General features: G+C 41.5%; 1 protein-coding gene across 1 annotated transcript; it reads right to left on the bottom strand.

Annotated features, from left to right (window-relative positions):
- Window positions 1-479: 479 nt before the first annotated feature.
- On the bottom strand, window positions 480-3236 carry LOC117491892 (cytochrome c oxidase subunit 8B, mitochondrial). The gene is made up of 2 exons (XM_034142007.1): window positions 2941-3236; window positions 480-769 (listed from the first exon to the last, which is right to left on the bottom strand). Exons 1-2 carry the CDS (start codon window positions 3046-3048, stop codon window positions 677-679), a joined length of 201 nt encoding a protein of 66 aa, XP_033997898.1. The 5' UTR covers window positions 3049-3236; the 3' UTR covers window positions 480-676.
- Window positions 3237-20905: the final 17669 nt, after the last annotated feature.

The following is a 20905-nucleotide window of genomic DNA, read 5'->3' as shown; positions in this document are numbered from 1 at the left end:
AACATCAACATTTTTAAGACCCTTTAAAGCTTCACATGTGGGGTATTTACAGACGTATATTATGTCGTATAACAAAACATTTCAGGCTTCCAACCAAAAACACGTTCAAAAAAACAAAACGTGCTAAAATGCTAACCCATTTGCAAATTCAAGTCTCATTCCTGCACCACTCTATTAAGGACGGATTTGTTTACCTGCACTGTATCCATTATTATTGACGGAAAATGAATCCCTAACTAAAAAGCTTTTTATGAAGCGAAATGTCAAAGTGTCTGTTCACAAAATATCTATATATACTGTAAGACTCCAACTGTGGTGATTTTTTTAAATGTTTAAAATATTTATCTATCAATTAAAATAATGAACAGGAGAACCAAATATGAGAATATTCTGTACTTGCAGCCATGTATGGCGTATAAGTGAAATTTAAATTATTATCAAATTCAGATGAAATTCTGCAATCCAACACACTGAGCCGGTTCTCACTGCAAACATGTGTTTATTGGTAATAGTTGATAGGTGCACAGATGTACATTATCACAGGTCTGGAGGCAAGTAAGTGGTTTCTGGTCTCATCAGCTGAGGAGAGGTGGAGCAGAGGGAGCGGCGTGGGGAGAGAGCTGAGTGCATCTTCATCTGGGACGGAATGATTCTCCCCCATCCTCCCCTTCTAGTCCTACTTGTTCTTGTAGTCCTCCAGGTGAGACAGCACCCAGCCGGAGGGCCCCAAGATGGCCACGAAGAAGGCCGTCATAGCAATGGCCTGGTCCTGGGGGGCAGAAACAAAGAGATGGTGGAAACAGGAGTCTACAATGGTAGGGGTGAGACTGCAACACTCCTAAAAAAACAAACCAAAAGGAAGGAAGTCTTCTCTTATAGTTGCTGTTTACTAGACTTGTGTTTCATATAAAGCAGATGGCTGCACGTTGGTAAGAAACAACAAAACGATTATTCTGCAATTATTAAATAAAAACAGAGCACAGCTATTTTTAAACAGTTCTGAGTACAAGCAGCCACTAAAGCATCCTAGATAACTAATCAAATAAAGTATTACTGCTGGTGATTAAATCAACCAATCTAATGGTTCTTACAGTTCTGCTCTTTTTCCTGATAATAAGACTGAATATGACTATTACAGCTTTATCAGGACCATGGACTGCTTGAGTTAGGGTTTTAGGTACCACTTTACAATAAGACTACCCTTATAAAGGGTTTATGAAGTTTGTAATTCATTTATTAATTAGGTTGTGAACACTTTATAAATCATTAATAAGCTTTTATAAGACATGAGATAAACAGGGCAACTGTGACCGGTTGCTTGCCAAATAGTGAGCCCACATTTATCTGTACTGCTAAGTCTTACATTGGCTACCTAGCTTACTTCGTCTTCTTCATCAGCCAGCATCCTTGGTATCTGTTGTTCACTGAGTTGATTCTCGCTAAGTAGCCATTATAAGGCTCAGTCATCTTGCCAAATAGTGAGCCTGTATAGTATGTATAGAACTGGTTTATAAATGGTTCTTAATGATTAATAAAGTGTTTACAACCTAATTATAAACCCTTTATGAATCCTTTATAAGGGTAGTCAAAGTATTGTAAAGTGGTACCGGGTTTTAAATGGAAAATAAACTCTTCCAAGTACTATATCCCTTCTTGGTGTGGAGAGCATGAAAATTGATGTTAGCCTTAAACATTGCACATTCGTCTCTATATAAATACATTACAGTGTACAACAGCATAAACTAATATTTGTAACCCTTGAATGGCCTTGATCGCTTAAGTGATGCCAGATTTTCTAAATTGTAAAAGTACTGTACATGTAATAATACCAAGAATCATGTGAATCATATATAAATAACACATATAATAACAAACATTTCAGAACGCTGGTAAAATATACTCAAACACATTTCATACATTAAACCTTTACAACTGCATTTAGTGTCACTGCTGACCTCATATGTATTTAAATTAAATGAATGTACATCTTTTGAAATGTATGACAACAAATAGATACTAATCTGAGGTTCCTCCTTACTTTTGTTTTGTAGTTGTAACTCGAATGTCCATAACATTTTATTCATATATCCTAATGTCACAAATTACACAGTGTGACTGCATGGGTTTTACAGACTGCATACAACACCCTCTGTCCTATAGACCCTGGCAGCTCCCGGGTTCAAACCCCCACAATTACCAGGAAAAAGGAAGAAACCTTGGGAAGAATAAAAATGCCCTCGATTTATTATTTAGGCATTCCCTCTTAAAATGGGTCAAATAATGAGCTAAATAACCGAACATGGGGGCCTTATTTGGGTTAAAGAAGTTGCTGTGTCCGTGATCGACATCAAGGTCAGACACCTGGCACCTGATCAAAACTTTACACAGCGACAACAAGATATTTAACTGTTAACTGTATAAAACCTCTCGCTTAATTCAGGAGTAACGTGTGCAGTCTCAGCCTTAGGATGTGTAAACATTTCTGGGAATAACCATACTCTGAATATTATAGCGTATAAAGTAATAGTCTATGTTGCTATTTCTGTCTGGGCTGGCAGAGACGTGTACGTGTTGTTTTCAGGCGGAAAAATGGCGAGATGCTGTCCTTGATAGAGTTAAAACATAATTTCGATTGAGAAAATAAAAGTCCCGCATAAGCATGGCGCATGAATAAATATGATAGTCATTATTTGATAAAAGTATAATTGAAGCCTGAAATATAAAGTTTGGCGCAGTTATAGGGAAGTGAGCCCTGCAGTGGATTATGCTCTGTCATATCAGGCCCTCGAGAGCCTGCTATTATCCTTATTATTGTCGCGTTATCAAGCTCGCGCTCCTCGCCTCGAACCATATTCAGGGCATGGCTCTTTGACATACTGTATCCCTGTTAACATGTGCTGCTCCGGGCATCTGAGGTCAGCGGAGGCTCCATGGACTCACCACTCCAGAGATGACGTGTTTGGCGGGTTTGGACGACAGATTGGCCACAGGCACGAGCTGAGTCCTCAGGGTGCTCCTCAGCAGGCGGCAGGCGGCGGGTAGAGACATAGCGAGGCTCCGGAGCAAAGGGACAACTAGCAGGTATGAGACTCTGCGTTACTTTTGGTTCTTCTCAGCGCCAGGCGCAGTGTGTGTGGGAGTGTGTGTGAGGGAGGGAGGGGGGAGACGGTACGTTGTCCGCCCTCAGACAGCGTCGGAATTTAATTGGCCATCTCACCTCGGTATCTGACACCGTGACCGAGGTGCGGGACGTGTCCTCATATCACCCCGGCTACTCTTCCACCAGCAGGGATATAAACACGGTGCAGCTGCAGGGCAGAGCCGCAGTGTGTGACGCTAACACAGACATAATGCGGAACCTTATAGCCTACAGTGTACAGTCTATTTGTGTACATTAAAACTTAGGTTTGAATATAGTCTATTGTTTAAAGATAGTTCCGTGTTGTTAGTGTAACACATGCAGCGCTCATTCAAGGTGAACTAAGAAGCCTATAGTATGTTATAGGCTACATATGTTATAGGAGTGAGTCGATTGTGTGCTTCGTTTGTTTTTTACATTTGTACATTTTAACATGAGGAAATATAATTTGTGCTGCACAAATCATACACATGTACATTTAAGGGATTACCAGGACAGACACAAGACTGAAAACGCGGAAGTAAAGATGATAGTAACATTTTAAAGCCACACAATTAATAGTGTCGGTCTGTAACAACTTTTTGAATTAAATCCAATGGAAAAATCGTTTTAAGCTATTTATTTAGTAATATGTGTTTATTACGCAGTGCTTGTAGAGATAGTACCACACTAGTGGTTGTAACTTTGGTATAAGGGGAAGTACTGGTTGTGCCAGTCTCACTAGTTGTAGTGCCATGGTTGGCAGGACAATTGTAAGAGTCTGAGGTAATAATAACCATAATCTACCCTGTACTTTTGGGTTTGACATGTTAATTTAGTAACTTTTTGGGCTCACCAGGCAGCATATAACTTCAATTGATAAGTCCCATTATCCAGTTTCTTACTGGAGTTGCAGGTGAGCACACTCTAGAGTCTAGACGACACTCTTATTAAGCTAGATATTTAATAAATATAATACATCAAGGTTCAGTTTATAATAAATGCCTACAAAGACATTTGAAAAGCCTTTCTTAGTATACAAAAACGGCACCATATTAGACCCTAATATGTATTACTGCATCCAAACTAACTGTGGACTGATTGGACTTGAGGTATCCTCGCTTTAGGAGAATGCATGAAGGGATCATTTGAGTTGGCTCTTACTCTAATGTTTTTTAAGGGTGTTATCATCTGAAGAGACGCAGAAAGAGCTGCGAGACATTTGTAGACTCAAAGCTTCACCAAAAATTGATAGCATTGATACAGTGCTTTTCTGGTATTAACATCCACTCCACAAATTGCTTTGCCAGACAAACCAGCATTCACCCACATACACATTCATTCAGAGAATGCCATACAAGGAGCTCATTGGGAGCAGTACGCATTCCATTTGTGTACAGAATTGTTCCCAAAGCAAGGCAAGGCAAGTTTATTTATACAGAACATTTAACACAATGCAAACAAACAAACAATGACATTTAAATGTATTTTAAAACCCAAAAGAAAAGATAATACAAATAAAACAAGCTAAATAGAAGAATACGAAAATAATGAATGTTACAGTGCACAAATAGTTTGATTTGATAGCAAGCCCACAATTCCACGAGAGCCTGCCTGCAGGCCATTCACAGAGACAATGATGACCCTTTGACAGGCAAGGGATCGGACCTGCAACATTTAACTGCTTTAATTCCTGAGCCACAATAGGTGATTTCACAGAAATTTCTATAAATTCTTACAAAGACTTCCTGCAGGATTTCTTCTGTTTCATCGTTTGTGAAAGTGGAAGTTAAGCACCTTTTTTGGAAGTTTAAAATAATCTTTTCTTGAATACAGCACAAACTACTACGTTCATGATGTACTGTATTTGTGATCAATAATATGCTTTATAAATCGATTAAACTTAGTTCTCAACAGCATTCTGAATGCAGCTTGTTAGCATGTGAATGGCCTGTTTGAATTGAGTTTTCTTGTGTTTTTACTGCATGTTCTAGACAGCTTTCTCTTGAAAAATATATTTTAAAGGTCTCCTATTATACTATTTTCAGGCATATATTATATGTCTCAGATATATAAAAAACATGTCTATGAAGTGTTTTGCTCAAAATACCAAACAGATCACCCATTCTAGCCATGCCTCATACTCCTCTATTTCAGCCCTGTTAGAGAAGTGAGGGGGAGCTTATGCTTGCTCATCTTGAGATTTCTACCAGCAGTTACTCAGCTAAATGCTGCCGTGATTAAACGCCATATTATGTTCAAAACCACATCATGGATTATTTCTGAAACAGTATGGAGCTCACATTATTTTTCTCTCGTGGGTTTACCACAAGGTGAGTTCCTTTTTATATCCTGCTTTTTTACACATGCTCTCTCCAGTACAGTGTTAGCTCTGAGTGTTAGCGATGCTTGCTAATGTAAACACAGACCATATTACGTCCAAAACACGTTGTGCATTGTTTCTGATGGCAACGTTTATGACGAAATATCGGAAATGTGGGCGTAAAGCCCACATTTCTGATGTTACGTCATATCCGCAGCAAATCTGGATCAGCTACGTTGTTCCCCTGTTTTTAGAGATTTGCGTACGGAGGAAAAGAGAGAGAGTTTTATTTTCTGACACTTTGTGAGTCTCCTGACACACCGGGGACACATATTTATGTATAAAAGACATAAAAAAAGTGCAATTTGCATGATAGGAGACCTTTAATATAAATTAGACCATACATGATTGCTAACTAATGTGTTTAACTGAGTAACACAAACAAACAAAACAAAAAAAGACCGGGGAGGAAGGTAACTTATGGCGCAGTTCCACTACAGCGCGGAGCTCGCTTTAAGCGTGCCGTGTCGTGCCGTACCCGTTTTTGGTTGCGCTTCCACTAGGCCTAGTTACGGCCCGGCCCGGCCCGGGGCCACTTTTTCACCTCTTTTCTGGCCCGACAAAATTGTGGTTCTATCGGGGCCAACAAACAGGGCTGAGTCGGGCTGAGTATGCTAAACTAGAGAGAGGAGCGCTGGCAAGAGGGCTCCAACTACAACAAGATGGACATATTTGACCGTGATTTAATTGTAATACACGTTTCAAAATGATGCCGAAGTAACAACATACTGATACCGGTTAGTAAAAACCATGAATTAATGCTTTGTCAAGTCTGCAGACAGACGGCAGGCGAAAAACCTTTTAAAATTCGTGTTTTTCTAGATGGAGATTGGCTAAGCTAACGCAGTATATGCCCCGACCGTCCACACTCACAACAACGGTCTATACAGACATAAATAAAGCAGCGACTGTATTCACCATGACACAGGCAGTCTGTGGTGTGTACTTGTTTAACTTTTGTCGAGTTTCTGAACATATATAAGGAGCTGTGAGCTCTGAGTGCTAACAGCTAACGGCTGTGTTGTGTTTTCTGGAGTTCTCATTGAAGATGACGTCACGGCTCCGCCTACACTGCGTTACTATAGTAACTACCCCAGTTCCTAAACTGTAATGGAAGCGCAGCATGAAGTGAGTCGGCCCTGTTAAGGCCCAACGCGGCCAAGCCGTACCGAGCCGTACCAAGCGTGGCCGAGGCCGACCGTGTAGTGGAAATGCGGCATTAATGGATCTGAAACAGGCCCTATGGGAAATTAAGTAGTCGAAAGACATCTATGTGATTAATTCTGTGGATGTTTTCCAATACCAATACTACGATACATAATGTGTTTTGATAACTGATTATTACAGGTACTGTTGCTGGTAAGATGGAGTCAATTGTTATTAAAGGTTTGTTGCAGAGATGGAGTACTCGAGTGTCGATTTTCGTGACTCGACTCGGACTCGCGCACTGATTGACGCAGACTCGACTCGGACTCGTGAATTCTCACGCACGATGACTCGGACTCGTGAATTTTTTGCCCACGATGACTCGGACTCGTGAATTTTTCACCCACGATGACTCGGACTCGACTTGCACATTGACGCTCCGACTTGGACTCGGATTCGAGCAAGTTTTGTCTCGAGTCAGATGTACTCTGTCCTGGCGTGTGCACCTGCGAGACGAGTTCACGTACTGGTCGCGCCCCCGCTGTTCCAGTCTAGAGATTCCAGAGACACACCCCGCATCGTGCTGCTTTCACACATTCTGCTTCCACATTGGGAAAGAGCAGCGCAAAATGCTCGTTATGTGGAAAAAAGATTGAAGAGAAGGCTCCATAACACATTACTCTAAGGATGGAGTTCATATTTGGCTGTCTTGAAAACTATCATCAGAGTTATGTGATCAAATCAATAAATAAAGATTCAGCCGATAACACAAAAGCACATGGCTACTTAACATGCAGAATGTCGTAATTTTGCGTGTTGAGTAGCCATGTGCTTTCTGGGGCTTAATCTTTATTGATATCATTTAAACATTCACTATAATAATTGTAGCGTCCCGGCCAGTAGCGTAGGCAGAAATTTACTTTAGGGCGGGCCTGTATAAAATAGGGTGGGCCAGCTTTTTCCAGGGGGAAAAATGACTTTAAGGTAGGCCTCGCCTATACATGAGAGTAACAAATGCGTCACTTCCGGGCAAAAAGTACGGCTCCGCCCACTTCTGGGGAAAAACAACGCTGTCATTTGAATGGCGGGCAATACAAATTCTGAAGTTTTTGCCAATCCGATCAGAAATGTAAGAAAACCGTGGATTTTTGGATCTTCAAAGAGCCCGATTACAATGGCCAGTCAGGCAAACAATTACATTAAGCCATTTGAAATCGATGATCGGGCTCGATATATGGTTAAATATAGCAGTAGGCTATCGATTTTCATAGATGAGAGTAACATCTACGTCACTTTACGGCCCCGCCCACTTTTGGGGGAAACAACACTGTAATTTGAATGGCGATCGAGCCTGAAGCCACAGAGCTCTTCTTCCGGAGTTGTGAATACCCGGAATGTTATATGAGTGACACCAGTTATGATGTAGTACAGAGCGTGAATAAAGCACAGTTAACGATACTCGCTGTCTCCTGAGTTGTCTACAATAAAGCAAGATACACATACAAAAGGACAACACTATAACTGGCGACGAGGATACACATCGCAGAATGAGGGAAGAGACATAAAACATCCACAATTCTGGATAAGCGGTAAGCGAACTACGCTGGCTAACACATAAGGCTAACAAGCTAGCCAAGCCATCCACGGGACGCACCATGGCCAATCTCCCACATTTCCCGCAGTTTGATGTGCACACTGAACCCAGCTCTGTAGGTTCGAGGTGGAAAAGGTGGATTAAACGATTCACCAACTTCCTAGTGGCATTAGACATAAAGGAGGACACACAAAAACGTGCGCTATTGCTGCACTATGCTGGATCAGACGTGTATGACATATTTGACACGCTGCCAGGAACGGGAGACGCTGATGATTACGATACGGCCATAGCGAGCATGCAAACCTATTTCCGCCCCAAAGTAAATACTGAATATGAGATCTATATTTTCAGACAAGCCAGGCAAAATGACAGTGAGACATTGGATGCTTTCCACACGCGACTGAGACAGTTGGCGTCAACATGTTACTTTACCGACACTGATAAGGAAATAAAGTCACAGATTATTCTAAGCTGCAGTTCCGCGCGCCTCCGCAGGGCGGCGCTAAAGGACAGCGATATGACACTTCAAAAACTACTGGATGCAGGCAGAGCTCAAGAACTGTCAGACAAACAAGCTGCAGGTATGGAGACAGGAAGATCACAAAAAGAATTCCCAGTGCATGCTGTACAAAAGAAAAAAAATGGCTTCCAAAGTCATAAACAATTCAATAAATATAATAATGTGAAGCATGAATACAAAACCTGCAACAACTGTGGTGGACATTTTCCTCATGAGGGAGGACAAGCAAACTGCCCAGCAAAGGGGAAAGATTGTAAAGCATGTGGAAAATTAAATCATTTCCAAAGATGCTGCAGATCACAAAACAAAGATTATACCCCTAAAGCTGCAGAAAAACAACAACATTACCGACCAAAATACAAAGTGCATCAGGTGCAGAAACAAACTGAGCAAAAGACACAGAGACCAGACACTCCAGACAGCTCAGCAGAAGATGACTACAGATGTAGCAGCTTATTTCAGACTCCAGCTTACAGCTTCCTGCCTGCTACCTGCCAGCTACCTGCCAGCTACCTGCCTAAGACCAGTATCTGGGAATGTTAAGCCCTCCCACTATTTTCCAAGAGGGCGTTGCCAGATTTTCAATTTCAGGATTTAACCAGGAGATGGCGCTTCATTCACAAATACAGAAAGACAACTTTTCATGGACTTTCAGTTTTGTTTAGAAGAGTATTTGAACACATCAATATTGGGTGCTCATACTCATACTGATATTCTGAACAAACTGTGCTGTTGTATTTGCTGTAAAGTGTCTTTACTGTCGGGTATTTTTATTATATGTACAGCACTTTGGCAACAGAAGATGTTTTTCTTTAAATTGAAGTTAAATGCATCAATCTGATTTATGGATACAGCTCTCAACACTCATATGAAACAGAACTGTTATAATAATGAAGAGAAACTATGAAATAAGAAATGTATCAAATTAAAATGTAATTATCATATCATATATTATATAGTGTATTGTATTATTAAGTAATATCATACATTAACCCCATTATAGCAGATGCCACATTGAATGGATGAACACATTTATGCATCAATAATTACAACAGAGTATTTCTAAATACAAGCTGTAAAAATACTTATATGTATTTAATTCTAATAACATAATGATTAATTTCAGATGATAATACTTTTCAGTGTCTGTCTCATGCAGCAGCTGATCCAGTAATGAGTGACCCGGCCGACAGTAAAAATAAACATTTATAACTAGTTTAGGTTGTTAGAAATTGTTAGAAATTCTGCTCCCACCTAAGGCCAACGTTGCAATATTACAACATTTCCCTAAAAACTTACCAAAACATAAACATTTTAAAAACTCTTTCATTTCTGCTCCAGAGGCTATACAACAACATCTGAAAGGTCAAAAAAACAAACAGGGTTAGACAGCTTCTTTTTGCAGGTTGTGGTACATTTACACAGCAGAGAAACAGACACCCTCTTCATTGTTGTGCACTGTCCCACAGAGCGAGAGGAACATTTTTATCAGGACCGCTTTTTTAAGGGACAGCATCGCCCTGAGGTCTATGCTGCTAATATTTTCATGGCCATAACGCCATTTGTAACATATGGGAGAATGGTGAAAAGAACCAACTGGACTGGGACCAATGGGAAAATTCCTCTTCCCCTCAATGTGAAGCAAAAGATTGAGTCCTATGTTTCCAATCGGTTCCCAAATGTGAACATTATTTTGTATTTTTATTAAATTTGACAATGTCAATTTCACTTTCCACTATGTACAGGTATCTTGGGTCAGTCTTGTCTTCCAAAAATCAGGAAGTAAAGTCCCTGGTTTGTGACAAGATGTGAAGTCAACACGTAGTCACTCAGAGGGGGTTACTATTTATTTTCAAATGCATATAGGCAATGCCACCCATTTACATGTACTGTAGGCTACACTGCTCTTTCAGTCAAGAATTTGAATTTGAATGGGATAGGGAGACGTGTGTGATTAAAAATGACTGGCCAAACTATGGGCAAACTAAGACTTAGTTTTTCAAAAGAGAAAATGCAGATATTACACTCAGAAAATAAATGGTAGACATATCAGTACTCTTAGTGCCAAGTTGCTAAGCTGGGAAAACCTCAGTAAACATGCAAATGCTTGCCTTTTTTACAAGTTTGTCAACGGCCTTACCTCACCTCCTCTTAGACAGTTTATTAACATACGCACAACTGCAACTAGGGTAACAAGAGGTGCAGAGAGAGGAGATTGCATTATTCCACTCAGAAAAAGTTCTTTCAGTCAGTCTTCATTTTCTGTTAAAGCTGCTCAGCAATGGAACTCAATCCCATCTCCAATCAGAGACCAGTCCACATTCACTTTATTTAAATCAAAACTCAAAATAGTTAGTGAGGAATCAGAGGCACATTTACAGAAATGTTCATTAATGTGCACTGTCCCTGTTAAATAAATAAAAACACCATTGCCACCGAAAAGTTTAACCACAAGAATCAAGACTATATGAGCTACCACTAAACAACTCACTGAAAATTACCATTAATAAAAACCCTGAACGTTTACTTTTCGTTTTAAACATCGTTTTAAGGTGTAAACGTGTCATTTAGGAACTGCGACAGCATAAATATGCGAACACAAACCTACAGACTGCTGGAGAAGAGATATCACAGGGGGGGGTTGGGACACACACATTCCGATGGCCTACAGTAGGCAGGGGGCTGGGGGCTGGTGAACGGTATGGTCAATGTTTGTAAACACTGTGACATTTTGACTTTATTTGATCATTTCAGTTAAAAACTAACGTTCATATTTCTCTTTTTGAGAAGAGCAATATGAATATGTTAGTGGCTGACCCAGCCCCATGGTCTGTCACAGTAGTGCGGGAAAGAGAAGTGCACTGTTTTGCCTGGCTGGACCTGTAATTTACAGGAAAGGAGTGCGCGCTACTAAGACGAGAGAGAGAGCTGTGGCTGATGGGCCATTAGGTGTGTAAACACACAGCATTCAGACTGAAAAACGGTAACAACGGACTATTTTTCTTAGCGGATGCATGTCAATTTAAATCAATACATACAACTATTTTTTAAATCAATAAAAACATTTTCTAAATCCATAAAAGCATTTCAATTAATATTGGGAGTCATGTCGTTACTTTGTTGAGAATGTGGCCATGTAATAAGCGGGATAATTTGCAGCGACTTGGTCATTGTGGGGAAAAATAACACCCAGGGATCAAGATCCCTCCGCTACGCGTCGGGAGAGCCGGCTGCATTTCCTCTCGTTCGTTTTTTTCGACTAAACAACATTATGTTGTTAAATAACAACATGGTGATGTTTTGTAAATGATTACATGTCTCTTATTTAGCACAGACTATGATCCTATCCGTGACATATGGATCTTAACAAAGATCCGCTATACAGTAGTACCAGACATACTGTACATCCAGTTTACTGTATCGAAGTTGATTTCACATGAGCTCCAGTGTGGAACCCCACTGCACCCCCTGGTAGATCAATGATCTATTGCAGCTGGCTTCACAATAATTACATTTATTTATCACGGGGGCGGTCTCAAGTCAGACTGGGCAGTCTCTTGATCACGGCCCGTTCACGGCCCGTTCACGGCCCGTTCACGGGCCGACCACGACCCTCGCGTTTCAAACTGTCCTAAATTAGCTGCTACATCTGTATGTGTATGTTGTATGCACACTGCAAGACGAAGCAGAACACAAACGTACACAAATACAAATTGTGGACACAGTAATACATTGTTGACTCTGGTGCGACAGTGAACATATTAGATGATGTTTCCTATGAAGAGCTAAAAGCCAGTTGTGAACTGCAACCATCTGCTGCCAAGATCTATCCTTATGGCTCATCCACTGCTCTTCCTTTGAGAGGAAAATGTAAAGCTGCAGTCCATTCAACTACTTCAACAGTAAATGCAGCTACATGCTATGTGATACAGGGTGACCATGGCTGAGTCGAAAGACAGCAACAGAACTAGGACTTCTGAAAGTTGTAAACTCTATGTCCACAGAAATGCCTATTTCATCCCCAAACCAGCTCCTCCATGAGTACCAAGACATACAGTATTTCAAGGCATAGGAAAACTCAAAGATTTTCAAGTGAAGCTACACATTGATGAGTGAGTGCAACATGTGACACAACCACACAGGAGGATTCCTTTCCACATGAGAAAAAGAGTGGAATCAGAATTAAACCAGCTACAGGAAAAAGGAGTCATCGAGAGAATCAGCGGCCCATTGCCATGGGTGTCTCCGATAGTTGCTACACCAAAACCAAAGAACCCTGACAAAGTTCGCATCTGTGTGGATATGCGCCTGCCGAACACAGCAATACAGCGAGAGCGCCAAATCACACCAACTGTAGATGACCTCATCCACGACCTGAATGGAGCTGTAGTATTCTCCAAGCTGGATCTGAATGCTGGATACCATCAACTTGAGCTACATCCAGATTCAAGGTATATCACCACCTTCACTACACACACTGGCCTCTGGAGGTACACCAGACTGAACTTTGGCATTAACTCTGCCGCTGAAGTGTTCCAAAATGTCATTCAAGGAGTGCTACATGGCATTCCCAACGTCAGGAACATGAGTGATGACATCATTGTGTATGGGAAAACACAAGAAGAGCAGAACAGTAGCCTCAAAGCTGTTTTTCAGAGACTGAGGGAGAAAAATATCACACTCAATGCTGATAAATGTGAATACAGTAAACCAGAGCTTGAGTTCTTTGGCTATATTTTCTCTGCAAAAGGCATATCTGCAGATCCTAAAAAGATCACTGCCATCAAGAACCTTCCTCCACCCCAAAACGCATCAGAGGTTCGCAGTCTGCTCGGGATGATAACATACTGCTCACGTTTCATTCATGACTATGCCACGATTTCTGAACATTTACGTCAACTAACAAAAATGACACTACTTGGTCATGGGGACCACAACAACAGTCGGCAATGGAGAGGCTAAAATCAGAGCTGATGGAAAACACTACAATGGCTTACTTTGACCCAAGGAAGAAATCCAAACTACTGGTTGATGCCAGCCCTGTTGGTCTAGGTGCCATACTCAGCCAGCACAGCCCTGACAAAGAGGGTAATGACCACATAAGGCGCGTTCACACCAAGTACTTTTCCCACAGTAGTTCATGAGAACTTTAGTTCATGAGAGTTCTTTTAGTTCTGATGAACTAAAGCATATCGCGTTCACACCAAAATGAGTTCCTGGGGGTGGATTAGGCAAATGAGCCGCTGACGTCACTTATTCTTCTTCTGCTTTGGGTTTAGTGGCAGGCCGCAAACAACTTCACGGCGAGTACAGTAGGTGGCGGTATGCACCTTAAAGTTGCAATTCGCCAAAAAACCGAGAGAAGAAGAAGAAAAGCTTCCGCTTCCGCTGTATGCTTCTGTTTACCTTCCGACCTCAGACACGGTATGGAGTTGACGTTTTGGTGCTCGTGTTATACAGCTTCGTAACTGAGTTATTAAAGCCAATAACTCAGCCACAAATAAAAATACAGATCGACCATTCAAATGCAATAGAAATGCTGAGTCGGAGGCGAAGGCGAAGGCGGTTAAGAAGCCTTAACAAAAGGATTGGACCACGAAAAGCACACGCTATGGACATGTTTCGATAGCTGAGGATGATGACCGTTATCACGCCCAAAGAACAGCAATGGTACGTTCATTAAATCACATTAATACTATCTAATGTAGGATTTATGGAGTTATGTAGGGCTAATTTGTGTCTTTGTATGTATTCCAGATATGCGAATACTACGGAACGCGTCGTGTCCCGCGCTCTCTCTGGGTGAACAATAGAACCTCGGCCTGGTGTACACCAATGTGCAGTGGATCAAAGTGGATCTTTTCAACTCCTCTGTATTCGCCTGGAAGCAACCATTGGGGAGACGCAACCTAAACAAATCGCCACGGGGCAAGACACGCGCACAGCCCTTGAGGCATCTGAACAGCATGGAAATTGTAAATTGACAATAAAGCTGATCTTTTGTACTGTGCATTTGGTTCTCTCTTTTATTTACCACAGTCAACAGACACAATTACAATAGTGCAGACACATCTTAGTGCAAAGATGAAATGTCAGTATCAAAACAGTACTCATACTGTATATTTGGATATTAATATGAGTATATTATGTTAAATGTGTGTTAAAGACAATGGGATGAGGTTGAAAGCTCTTTCAAAAGCTTTTGTATACCATCTTTACTGTGATAAATACATACATGTTAAGCATACACATCTGAAGAACTACGTTACACACACACAGGTTAGTCTGTGTACCGCTGCACTGCTGCTGGTTTAAACAAAGACAGTCATGATGCTAGTGCCGTGCATGTAGGTTCTCTTTTATTTATCAGAAGCAGATCAATAAGTGTCAGTAGTATCAAAACAATATAATAACAGTGGCAATATATATAATAATAATAATAATAGGTAGGCTCAGCAGCAGACACACCTTAGTGCAAAATTAGGTGTCAGTATTAATAACAGTGGCATATATATATAATCACAATAATACAAAATGAACTGTCCCAGGTGTAGGCAATTTGGGGTGATGTGTCTTGCCCAGGGACACAACGACATCCTGACTGCAGTGGGGTTTGAACCTGTGCTCCCCTGATCCGAACACCAACACACCAGACCACTGCACCACACGCCTCCCAACAAGTCATTGTACAGTTTATCAACGACAAGTTTTTCTTAATTTTTGTATTGAAGGCCTGTTGGATTTAATCAGCTCTCTTAGCACTGCCAGAAGCCCAGCCTGAAAGGTATTTTGTTGCTCCACCTCGATTCCTGGACCTTGTGTGAATGCAGCAGCCGTTCGCCGTGCATCTCCTTGGCACGCAGGTCCTCATTCTCCTTGCTGACCATGGCACGGCGGTCCATCGCCATGATGGTGTCAAGGAAGCTGTCATCGCGTGCCCACTTTCCTAAGGTGAAATATGCAAGATACAAGATCAGTTTAATCGCAACAACGAGACAACACCTTTGATTTGACTATTAACATTTTAAATGGTGAAGGCACTAGCAATTGGGGGGATGGAGGGCTCTCAGGACATGATAGGGAGGCGTGTGGCGCAGTGGATAAGTGCATTGGTGTTCGGATCAGGGGAGCACAGGTTCAAACCCCACTGCAGTCAGCATGTCGTTGTGTCCCTGAGACACTTCACCCCAAAGTGCTCCTGTGGGGATTGCCCACAGTATTGAGTATGTAAGCTTTGGATAAAAGCGTCTAACAAGTGACATGTAATGATTCTAAAAGCTTTTGGCGGCCATATTGAATAACAAACCAATGTGGTTTACTTGTTATCCACAGTTTAGCTGCTAAATGTTACCTTTACAAAGCTACGCTGAAAACACAGCAAAGTTCATATAACGGTATTAGGTTAGTTGAACCTAATATTTTTATAGTTAAACTCAACACTTTTCTTTGTGCTCCACATATCTAAATGTATAAAGTGTGTTTTCACCTCCGTTCCCTCCTGTTTGCTGCAGTATGGCAGCAGCGGTCAGGATGGGATCCTCTGTGATCAGATAGTAGTCCTGATGGTGTCCGCTGACCGGGCGCAGGGTGTGGAGCTGCCTACTCTCAGCGGGGGGGAACTGAACGTGGAAACTGTGTTTCTCTGAGGGATCCTCCATGTAGTCTGAGAAGCCTTCTGAGGAAACAAGGTCAAACTATTTAGGATAATACTGTGACAAGGAACAATGTTTAGGCAGTAAATAGAATTTCAATTACATTTCTACTTCAATGTGCAAAAATATTAGAACATCAGTCTTTGTGGCATGCAGGTAATCAACTGTTTAAGCTTTTACCATTAACATGTAGAATGAATGTTGCAAATTACTTGAAATTATAGCAACTACAATCTATTGTTTACCTCTATGCATTAGCCACAGAGGTAGCATTATGTCCAGCTAGCATGCTAATTGCTAACATTATATTATCGTTTTATCCCGGAGGGGAAAACTAGTTTCTAATCCTGAGAGAAACACCTCGCCTGAAACACACGATTAGTGCCATGAGTTAGTGAAGCAAATTACAGAACATTGCACACTTATTCACAAGTCAAAACGTGTTCATAGCGGGCATGGCTGTGGACCTAACGTTAGCAAGTTCTAGCATGGCTAGATCTACTGAGCAAATAAAAGTACATCTAAGACCAGTATTGTGCAGATTAAAACAGTGCAGTGCATGTATTTTATTTTACCTTCGTAGTCGTCCCGACATGACTTTGCCAGGTCTGCTAACTTTGCTGAGCGACGGAAACTGCATTCAGTAGAAGCTTCTGCCGAAGCAAACAAATACAATGGCCGCTTCCAAAAAAAAATTCAGAGTCAAACGGGCGTGGTTTGCATTCCGCACAGCCAATCAGACGTGCGAACTACTTTCTCCCACAACAGTCCCTGCTCTCTAGCAGGGCCTGAAAAGCGGGTCTGAAGAACTAAGTTGAGCTACTTTAGTTCCTGGGGCTTTTTGGTGTGAACGCAAATATATCGTAGTTCTGATGAACTATTGTGGGAAAAGTACACCAAAGTACTCCGGTGTGAATGCACCTATAGTTGCATATGCCAGCCGAGCACTCACACCAGTGGAACAGCGCTATTCTCAAACAGAGAGAGAAGCTCTGGCAATCCTCTGGGCATGTGAACACTTCCACCTATATCTCTATGGGTCACACTTCACTGTCATCACATATCACAAACCGCTTGAACTGATCTTCAACAACCCAAAAGCCACACCCCCAGCTCGGTTAGAACGCTGGCGGCTAAGACTACAACCATACAGCTACATTATCAAGTACAAAGCTGGAAAAGATAACCCTGCCGATTACGTGTCCAGACATCCTATTGAGGGAAACATACCAAGCAGATCGTCTCGCATGGCTGAGGAATATGTCAACTTTGTCATTTAGTGGGAATGCTGATACAGCATTCCAACTATATGTTATGCTACGGACAAAAAGTTTATTATTATTATTCCGCCGACTTATTTTGGCCCTCTTCTCCTCCCACATTCAACATCGCAGAAACTCCGTTCAAACATCAAAACGTTCAGCTCGGTCGGGAATCGCAGGCTATTACTTTTCTCATTCATAACTTTCATAATTCCAGAGATACATCCCATAATTCATCACATTTTTAACCATTGAAGTCAATGGAGAAAATCTTCAGACTTCAACAAATCTTCATGCGACTTCAACTGCCAACTGTTCATTCATACTTTCACTCAGAAACCTCATTCCAACTTTAAAATGTTACACATCTTTCTGACATTATTGGTGTCACACAACTTTTAAATCTGATTCTGACTTTTATATATTAAACATTGTTCAGACCTTGTTAAAGAGGTTTTCTTCAGATTTTAACATTAACTAGAGTGCATGATGTCACAGCTAGAGTGGAGCAAATCTTGAAATTTGCCTTCATATATTTTTTAAAACTGCCATAATTCCCAAACCCTACATTCCTGAGACATAATTTTTCATGACAAACGTAGGAAAACATCTCGTAGCTTGAAAAATGACAAATAATTAAGCAAAAATAATTAAACAAAATGCCTCTTGAGGGCATGAAGTGACAAAAACGTTCAACATGTCTCCATTAAAACCCATTGTATTTTCAGGCAGATATTTCCTCACAGCAGCAGCCGCACACCTTTAGTTAAACTGCCAAAAAGGCCACATTATTAACCCGAAAGTACACAAAAATTACACTTCAGATACTCAACTTCCTTGACATGCTTCACGTTTTGAAATTTCACAGATATCTGTTATCGTTCTTCCACAAAACGTTCACATGTAAGAGGTTTATCTCTCATTCAGAACAATGCAAACCTTTGATCTCTACAGAGCTCGTTAGCTCAACTATAAACACCTGTGTAATGGAACACGATGATGTCATCACTCCAACTGACAGCAGTCAGTTCTAACTGTTCATTTCTCTCTCTCTCTCTCTCTCTCTCTCTCTCTCTCTCTCTCTCTCTCTCTCTCTCTCTCTCTCTCTCTCTCTCTCTCTGTCTAACGATGCAGCCATCAACGCATCTAAGCGTAGTATGGGGTGTCATCAAATGCCATTGCCATGGCGACAGACCACTCGCCATGAAACACGATGTCGCTGTAAGTCCAATGGACACGGTCCAATCGTCCCCCAATCTTCACTTGTATATCACCGGTCCATGCCTCAACAGTTCTACACCAAATCTGAAATCTCACCATATGCCGTTTCCATGGAAACGCATCCCTCGCCATAAAACACGATGTCCCTTTAACTCCTATGAAAATGTTCAAAAAGTGCTCAAAATTCACATGTCTGCTAACAGTCCAGCTGTGAAGACATCTACGAGACAGTTTTGAGATTTCTTCAAATGCCGTTGCCATGGCAACACAATGCTCGCCATGAAACACGGTTTTCTCATAACTTCAGTGAAAATGCTTCAAACGGCCCAAAACTTCACAGGTTTGGTAACGATGCAGCCATCAACGCATCTAACCGTATTATGGGGTGTCATCAAATGCCGTTGCCATGGCGACAGACCACTCGCCATGAAGCACGATGTCGCTGTAAGTCCAATAGACATGGTCCGATCGCCCCCCAAACTTCGCTTGTATATCACCGGTCCAGCCCTCAACAGCTCTACGTCAATTATGGGGTTTCTTCAAATGCCGTTGCCATGGCAACACAATGCTCGCCATAACACACGGTTTTCTCATAACTTCAGTGAAAATGTTCCAAACGGCCCAAAACTTCACAGGTTTGGTAACGATGCAGCCATCAACGCATCTAAGCGTATTATGGGGTGTTATCAAATGCCGTTGCCATGGCGACAGATCATTCGCCATCAAGTTAGTTCAAAAGTTTTGCAGTTCAAATATTCTGCTGCTTTTCCAAGCCTTTTTACTTTCTTTTCTTCACTCATCACACATTCAAGCCCCCAGTGTTCATGTATCATTTCAATCTAAATTCTTCACTTTCTTCTTACACATTACATTTCAGCATAGCAGTTTAGCGTCAGCTTTTCAGCATAAAGCATTCCCACTAGCAATTTCTTCAGGAATTGCATTCTCTAGTTGACAATGTTGTTCCAAAGGCAATGACACTTGAAGAAGTTCAAACAGAAACAAAGAATGATCCTATATTATGTAAAGTGATGCATTTTTTGAGTGCAGGACACTGGAGACATGCACCACAGGACTCAGACTACACTGATTATCCAATGCTGCAAGCACTCTACCGCCTACGAAACGAACTGACAGTCAACGCTGGAGAGAATGTCATTCTCAGAGGAACACGACTTGTGCTACCTACCTCTCTCCAACATAAGGCAATAAGCCTAGCCCATGACGGTCATCTTGGCATTGTTAAGACCAAACAACTGGTAAGAGAAAAGGTATGGTTTCCAGGCATAAATGAAATGGTGGAAAAGATGATAAAACACTGCATACCATGTCAAGCAGCAACCTCCCAGAATCACATGGAACCACTTAATATGTCTGAACTTCCCAAAGGTCCATGGCAAAATGTTTCTATTGACTTTACAGGACCTTTCCCATACTAAAGTCCACAGCAGCCACTACAGTGATTCCCAAACTGGACAGAATCTTCTCATCCTATGGCATCCCACATGTGGTGAAAACAGATAATGGACCTCCATTCAAAGATTTCAGCCACTATCTCGGATTCAAACACAGAAAAATAACACCGTATTGGCCGAGAGCTAATGCAGAAGCTGAACGCTTCATGAAAACATTGAAGAAAACAATAACAGCCACACACACTGAAGGAAAACCATGGAAACAGAACCTCTACAGTTTTCTTAGAAATTACCGTGCATCCCCACACGGTACTACACAGCTGACTCCAGCCGAGTTAATGTTTGGGAGAAAACTCAACACCACTCTCCCCACTCTTCATGTGACTCAACATCACACACCTGACACCAAACTCCAAGATATTGATCAGCGTGCCAAGCAACGCATGAAAGAGCATGCCGACCGCAAAAACAGAGCTCGACCTTCTATCCTCAAACCAGGTGACATTGTGCTATGCCGTCAGAATATCAAAGGCAAGCTCATGACTCCTTATGGAAGCAAACCTTACACCATCGTGAAGATCAGAGGATCAA

The sequence above is a fragment of the Trematomus bernacchii genome, unplaced genomic scaffold (genome assembly GCF_902827165.1).
Source record: "Trematomus bernacchii unplaced genomic scaffold, fTreBer1.1, whole genome shotgun sequence".
Taxonomy (NCBI): domain Eukaryota; kingdom Metazoa; phylum Chordata; class Actinopteri; order Perciformes; family Nototheniidae; genus Trematomus; species Trematomus bernacchii.
This window is presented reverse-complemented; position numbering and strand designations above follow the sequence as displayed.

What these genes read in the sequence shown, in the direction of transcription:
- LOC117491892 (XM_034142007.1), bottom strand. Translation starts at nt 3,048, where the DNA reads ATGTCTCTACCCGCCGCCTGCCGCCTGCTGAGGAGCACCCTGAGGACT. An exon ending in AACACGTCATCTCTGGAGTG is followed by an intron (nt 770 to 2,940) that starts GTGAGTCCATGG and finishes TCTGCCCCCCAG; the next exon opens with GACCAGGCCATTGCTATGAC.